This window comes from Bombina bombina, chromosome 4, assembly GCF_027579735.1.
Source record: "Bombina bombina isolate aBomBom1 chromosome 4, aBomBom1.pri, whole genome shotgun sequence".
NCBI lineage: Eukaryota > Metazoa > Chordata > Amphibia > Anura > Bombinatoridae > Bombina > Bombina bombina.
Window position 1 is genome coordinate 226,274,100 of NC_069502.1, and position 7,500 is coordinate 226,281,599.

The following is a 7,500-nucleotide window of genomic DNA, read 5'->3' on the forward strand; positions in this document are numbered from 1 at the left end:
TTCAGTTCTTTTGACAGACTTGCAGTCTAGCCAATCAGTGCCTGCTCCCAGATAACTTCTTGTGCACGAGCACAGTGTTATCTATATGAAATACGTGAACTAACACCCTCTAGTGGTGAAAAACTGTTAAAATGCAATCTGAAAGAGGTGGGCTTCAAGGTCTAAGAAATTAGCATATGAACCTCCTAGGTTAAGCTTTCAACTAAGAATACCAAGAGAACAAAGCAAAATTGGTGATAAAAGTAAATTGGAAAATTGTTTAAAATGACATGCTCTATCTGAATCATGAAAGTTTATTTTGGCCTAGACTGTCCCTTTAAATGCCAGAATCTAAGTTTGGTACCAGACATTCGTGTCTTTGGGAATGGAATGGAAGAAAGCTGTCATTATGCTGATGACAGGTTTGAGTAAGAGATGTCGACTGCTCAAGGACCATGTGCCCTAGTTGGGCTGTATCCCAACCTACAGCGCTAACCCAAAGGTAGACCCATTTAAAGGAAAAGCAAAATCATTAAACAGTGTGACCATCTCAGCTAGCTATAAATCAGATAAATGTTTAAAAATACTGTGCTAATCCAGTACACAAACTAACAGTTACTACTATGGCATGAATTAGGTTGTGTAAATTTACCTCAGCATGTTGCAGAAATTGAATAATGTCATTTGTCTTGTCTCCTATGTCTCTTGTCACCACACTGTGTGCTGGGACCTTTGCAAAGCTGCATTCTTTATATTTTGGAATAGGTTTCCTGGTATTGTCTGGACACAGCAGCTCATAATTCTTGTAGTCTTCAGCTGACATAACAGTGATAAAGATTATTAGACTTTATAAATTTCCAAATGAAAGATTTAAACTACCTGATATTTACCTAGTTATGACTTTTTCATTATTATAATATATAATATTTCAGGATTTAATGTATGTTTCTGACCCTAGTAGCTATAAATATGGTATTTATACTACAAAATATTATATCCTACAAATCCTAACTACTGCTGTCTTGGTGCCTCCTTCCATACACCACTATTAACCCTAGCCATAATCTACTATGCTACAAAAAAACAAATGTAATCGCCAATATCCAGATGCCCACCATTACAACTATGCCTAAAATTGTCCCCCTCTCTACAAGAGACTTAACTATTTGCCATTGCAAGTAACTTGACTACATCTACCTCACAACTTAAAACCTAACCACATTGACACAATCTCCAACACTCCCACTGAACTATTCTACATGTGTCACTATTCAGCACAGAAACATAAAATATTTAAATGTGGGACTTTGTCAACAAAGGAAATGTAATGTCTAAATTTGTATCTTTTGAGCAAACAAATTTAAAAAAATTGTATTATGGACATACAAAAGAGCTTTCAGTCCTGAAAAGACTGACCATTCTCCTGGTCGGATACAGATTTTAAAAATGAACGTTTTACATAACTTACTTTATTTGTTTCAGGCGGTCCCAAAATCTCTACCCAGTACTTTCCTCACGCTGTCCAATCTATATTCAGTATATTGATGCCAGATAAGAGCCATAGACCCAGCAAGTCTCTCCGATATTTTCTAAAACTATAAACTCATCTAGTTCGTAGTATAGCCTTATGCTTGTCCCAGGCATTCTTAAAGTCCCCCACAGTGTTTGTCACTACCTCTTGTGGAAATTTTTTCCATGAATCAATCACGCTTTCTGCAAAAAAGTGCTTCCTCAAATTACTCTTGAATATACTACCATTCAGCTTAAAATTATGACCCCTTGTTCTTGAGTTTTCCTTTTTTATGTAAAATACTCACTGGATCAGTTTTACTAATCCCTTTAATATACTTGAAAGTTGCTATCATATCACCTCTTTCACTTCTCTCCTCTAAGCTATACATATTTAGGTCATTGAGCCTCTACTGGTACCTTTTATTTTTTAGACCATGTACTAGTTTGGTAGCCCTCCTTTGCACAGATTCAAGTTTGTTTATATCCTTCTGAAGATATGGGGGCATATGTATCAAGCTCCGTATGGAGCTTGATGCCCCGTGTTTCTGGCGAGCCTGCAGGCTCAACAGAAACAGCAGTTATAAAGCAGTGGTCACAAAAACCGCTGTTCCACAACCTGTCTGCCTGCTCTGAGCAGGTCGGACAGACATCGCCACAATACAACCCGATCGAGTACGATCGGGTTGATTGACACCCCCCTGCTGGCGGCTGATTGGCCGCGAGTCTGCAGGGGGGCGGCGTTGCACCAACAGCTCTTGTGAGCTGCTGGTGCAATGCTGAATACGGCGAGCGCTGTCGGATCAGGTCCACCAGACCTTGATACATATGCCCCATGGCCTCCAGAACTGCACACAATACTCAAGATGAGGCCTAACTAATGATCTGTAAAGTGGCATAAGAACCTTACTATTTCTGCTGCAAAAAAATCTAACTATACATTCAAGCATTCTGCTGGCCTTACTCACTGCAGAACTACATTGTTTGCTAAATTTTAAATCAACTGAAATAATAATCCCCAAGTCCTGTCCCTCATTTGTAACAGTTAGTAAAGTGTCATTGAGTCTGTAATTAATGTTTGGATTTTTCTTCCCTAAATGCATTATTTTACACTTTGCTGTGTTGAACTTAAGATCCCATTCATTTGTCTAACCCTCCAATTGTTGTACATCTACTCTATTACAAATGTTTATATAATCTGCAAACAAACATACTTTCCCCTGTAGCCCTTTGCTAATACAGTGGGGCAAAAAAGTATTTAGTCAGCCACCAATTGTGCAAGTTCTCCCACTTAAGAAGATGAGAGAGGCCTGTAATTTTCATCATAGGTATACCTCAACTATGAGAGACAAAATGTGGAAACAAATCCAGACAATCACATTGTCTGATTTGGAAAGAATTTATTTGCATATTATTGTGGAAAATAAGTATTTGGTCACCTACAAACAAGCAAGATTTCTGGTTCTCACAGACCTGTATCTTCTTCTTTTAGAGGCTTCTCTGTCCTCCACTCATTACCTTTATTAATGGCACCTGTTTGAACTTGTTATCAGTATAAAAGACACCTGTCCACAACCTCAAACAGTCACACTCCAATCTCCACTATGGTGAAGACCAAAGAGCTGTTGAAGGACACCAGAAACAAAATTGTAGACCTGCACCAGGCTGGGAAGACTGAATCTGCAATAGGCAAGCATCTTGGTGTGAAGAAATCAACTATGGGAGCAATAATTAGAAAATGGAAGACATACAAGACCACTGATAATCTCCCTCGATCTGGGGCTCCATGCAAGATCTCACCCCGTGGGGTCAAAATGATCACAAGAACGATGAGCAGACATCCCAGAACCACACGGGGGGACCTAGTGTATGACCTGTAGAGAGCTGGGACCAACGTAACAAAGGCTACCATCAGTAACACACTACGTCGCCAGGGACTCAGATCCTGCAGTGCCAGACATGTCCCCCTGCTTTAGCCAGTACATGTCCGGGCCTGTCTGAAGTATGCTAGAGAGCATTTGGATGATCCAGAAGTGGATTGGGAGAATGACATATGGTCAGATGAAACCAAAGTAGAACTGTTTGGTAGAAACACAACTCGTCGTGTTTGGAGGAGAGAGAATGCTGAGTTGCAACCAAAGAACACCATACCTACTGTGAAGCATGGGGGTGGCAACATCATGCTTTGGGGCTGTTTCTCTGCAAAGGAAACAGGGTGACTGATCCGTGTACATGAAAGAATGAATGGGACCATGTATCGTGAGATTTTGAGTGCAAACCTCCTTCCATCAGCAAGGGCATTGAAGATGAAACGTGGCTGGGTCTTTCAGCATGACAATGATCCCAAACACACCATCGGGGCAACGAAGGAGTGGCTTCATAAGAAGCATTTCAAGGTCCTGGAGTGGCCTAGCCAGTCTCCAGATCTCAACCCCATAGAAAACCTTTGGAGGGAGTTGAAAGTCTGTGTTGCCCAGCGACAGCCCCAAAACATCCACTGCTCTAGAGGAGATCTGCATGCAGGAATAGGCCAACATACCAGCAATAGTGTGTGACAACCTTGTGAAGACTTACAGAAAACGTTTGACCTCTGTCATTGCCAACAAAGGATATATAACAAAGTAATGAGATGAACTTTTGATATTGACCAAATACTTATTTTCCACCATAATTTGCAAATAAATTATTTCCAAATCAGACAATGTGATTGTCTGGATTTGTTTCCACATTTTGTCTCTCATAGTTGAGGTGTACCTATGATGAAAATTACAGGCCTCTCTCATCTTCTTAATTGGGAGAACTTGCACAATTGGTGGCTGACTAAATATTTTTTTGCCCCACTGTATCTCTGATATATATGTTAAACAAAACAGGCCCCAGAACTGACCTCTGAGGAACACTACTAGTAACAGACCCCTCTGCTGAATGTACTCCATTTACTTTGTTTTCTGTCTCTAAGCCAGCATTCTACTCAGTTCACAATTTTTGAGTCTAGACCAAGGAGATACAGTTTGTGAATTAGTTTGTTGTTTGGGACGGTGTCAAATGCTTTGCTGAAATCTAGATATATTATATATTTCTGTTACGTAATCAAAGAAGTCAATTAGATTAGTCTGACATGATCTCCCTAAAGTAAAACCATGTTGATTTTGGTCTTTTAAATTGTTTGTCTTTATGTAAGTTATAAATCTTTCTTTTAAGAGACTTTCCATTAATTCCCCTACTACTGAAGTTAAACTAACTGGCCTGTAGTTACCAGATTCTTCCCTACTGCCCTTTGTATGAAGAGGTACTACATTTGCTATTCTCCAATCATCTGAAACAGCTCCTGTTAATAGTTACCGATTAAACAAGTCAGCTAATGGGGCAGTTAGCACTGATCAAAATTATTTTAAAACCCTTGGATGAATATTATCAGGACCGACCAACCTTTAAACATTTATTTTTGATAATGCTAACAAAACCTCATCCTCTGTAAAAAGATTAGTGTTAAAGAGACACTCAGGTTTTATTAAATGTTCATGATTCAGATACAGCATGTAATTTTAAACATCTTTCTAATTTACTTCCATTAAAAAAAATGTGCACAGTCTTTTATATTTACACTTTTTGAGTCACCAGCTCCGACTTGCATTTTAGCCACAATGTTATCTACATTGGCACACATGAACTAGGACTGTCTAGTTGTGAAAAACTTTAAATATAAGTTTATAAAGAGCAGCGCCAGGTATTATTCCCCAAAGCTCCCTCACAAGTAATTTTCCCTATAATTACCGTTAAATAATACACAATAACAAAAGATCAATAGTAGTTTGGGAGCGCTAAAAGCTAAATGAGAAAATTCTGGAAACTGATATATATTTTATCAAAAATATATTTATTAAAATAATATAAAACATGTATATAACATTTAGAATAGATTGTGGGACGTCTCCCTTTGTAGTTTAAGAACAAGTAAAATTTACTGCATCAAAAGAACACTTTCGTATATTTCTCTAAAAGATTCCACCTAGGTTTTTCTTTTTCACCTTAAATCAATTATCTTTTAATTTCCACCTTAATTCTGATACTAAGTAGTCGTGAGAAATTTCTCAGATATTATATTGTTTCCTACTTTTGTATTGTTACTTTGTATCAGATGGAAACAATTTACATTTCATAGTCCAATAAATTGTTATTTCAGTTGTTATTTTTTGTAGCAATGTCTTTTGGTGTATAATGTATAAACAGAGTTGTCTGTACTCAGTAAAAACAGAGTTGTCTGTACTCAGTAAAAATTGATATTTTTTGATGGGGCTTACCGGTTCTTCTGACACGTCTGTGTCTGATGGTATCTCGGTCTCTCTTACCGGTTTTTTCTTTTGTGTCTCTCCTCCCTGTATACTGTAGGTATCTCCGATATCGAGAATAGAAACCTAGACCACGCTCCTGCGTGTATGGGTTTCCTTCTCTGCCGGTTTGTAGCGAGTTTGGCCTCTATGTTCAGGATCTCGTTTTTTCCCCCCGGCTGCTTCTTGATGCAGGTGTGCACGTCTCAGCGTGTAGAGGTAATCTTGGACTTGTAATACAAACGGCCGTTTGTTTTTTGAACTTTCTTTTCCTCTACTTCCTTCGATAGGGGATAGGTAAAGTTGTTAGTCCAATATTTAGAAGGCAGGTAATAGCAGGTAACGTCTACGCGTTTCGCCAGCAGGCTTTGTCAAGACGGATAGTGTTTGTTCTGAGCCCGGCAGTTTAAAAAGCCCTCTTTTCTTTTTGATTGGTTGGTTGTTCCTTTAATTTGATAGGTGTGATTTTTAAGGTGGATTTAAATAAGGTGGAATCTTTCTGGATCCGTATCTCTTACATCTGATAGTTCCCATGTATCTTTGGATAGGTGTGATTTTTAAGGTGGATTTCTTTAATATAGATAAGGTGGAATCTTTCCAGGTCTTTATCGTTTATTTCTGATAATTCTTATGTTTCACTAGATGTCTAATAGTGATAGTTTTTATGTTATAATATATATATATAATATATTTACACTTGGTTGTAGTAACATTCTTTATGATGGATTCTTATCACGTTTAACTTTTTATTTGATTAAGAATTATAAAAATAATTTTTGCAATAAAATTCAACTGACAGATTAGTTCAAAATATAGAGATTTTGGAACTTATAATTTCTTAGTCTTAATGTAAGGTTTAGCCTTTACTTAGGCAGAACTAATTGCCTTTTTGCTTTTAAAATTATATGATATATAGCTTTCTGATGTATGGTGAAGGTCTAATGTTTTTCTGGACTTTTATTTCTAAATTGTAAATTTCCCCTTTGTTTATTGTGTATATTTTGGCTGTTTGATTATCTGATTATACACTATTCTAGGTGAGAATCAGGTTTTTCTAATAGATTGTGTTATATATATTTTTATTGACTTTTAAGACAGAAGGAAAGGGGACAAATCTAATTCTGAATTTAATCCTGCTGGATAAAGGGTTTGCATATTATAAATTAGTTCTGCTTCTGTTCTTAGGAGTTTTTCTTCAAAATTACCTCCTCTCCATTCTGGTTTTAGTTTTTTTATGCCCCAGAAGATGAAGTCTTTTAAATTGTTCTTATGTATGTCTCTAAAGTGGATATATAAATGTGTGTCTAGATTCCCTCTGTCTATACATGATAAATGTTCACGTATGCGTTCCCTTAGAGTCCTGGTGGTCTCTCCTATGTATTGTAATTGGCATGTGCATTGTATAATGTAGATCACACCCTTATCCTGACATCTTATGGTTTCTTTTATATGATGGACTAGACCATTTGTATTTGACTTAATTTTCTTACATTTGTTGCTAAATTTACAAGATCTGCAGCCGAAACAAGGGTAAAAGCCAGCTAGTTTATTTCCTAATAGATCTTTTTCTAGTGTGGAATTTGTTTTAATTTGTTTAAACTCACTGGGAGCTAGTATTTTCTTGAAGTTTTTTGCTTTTTTAAAAACGATTTTCGGATTCTCTGTCATTTTTTCACCTATGAGG

The 7,500-nt window shown here is 37.2% G+C and overlaps 1 protein-coding gene across 1 annotated transcript in view; it reads right to left on the reverse strand.

The window, feature by feature from the left end:
- LOC128656102 (serotransferrin-B) overlaps positions 1–7,500 on the reverse strand; it is a 132,635-nt gene that overhangs the window by 95,207 nt on the left and 29,928 nt on the right. The window contains exon 7 of the mRNA XM_053709799.1: positions 632–795. Within this exon, the coding sequence (XP_053565774.1) occupies positions 632–795 (164 nt within the window). The remainder of the gene's footprint in view (positions 1–631; positions 796–7,500) is intronic.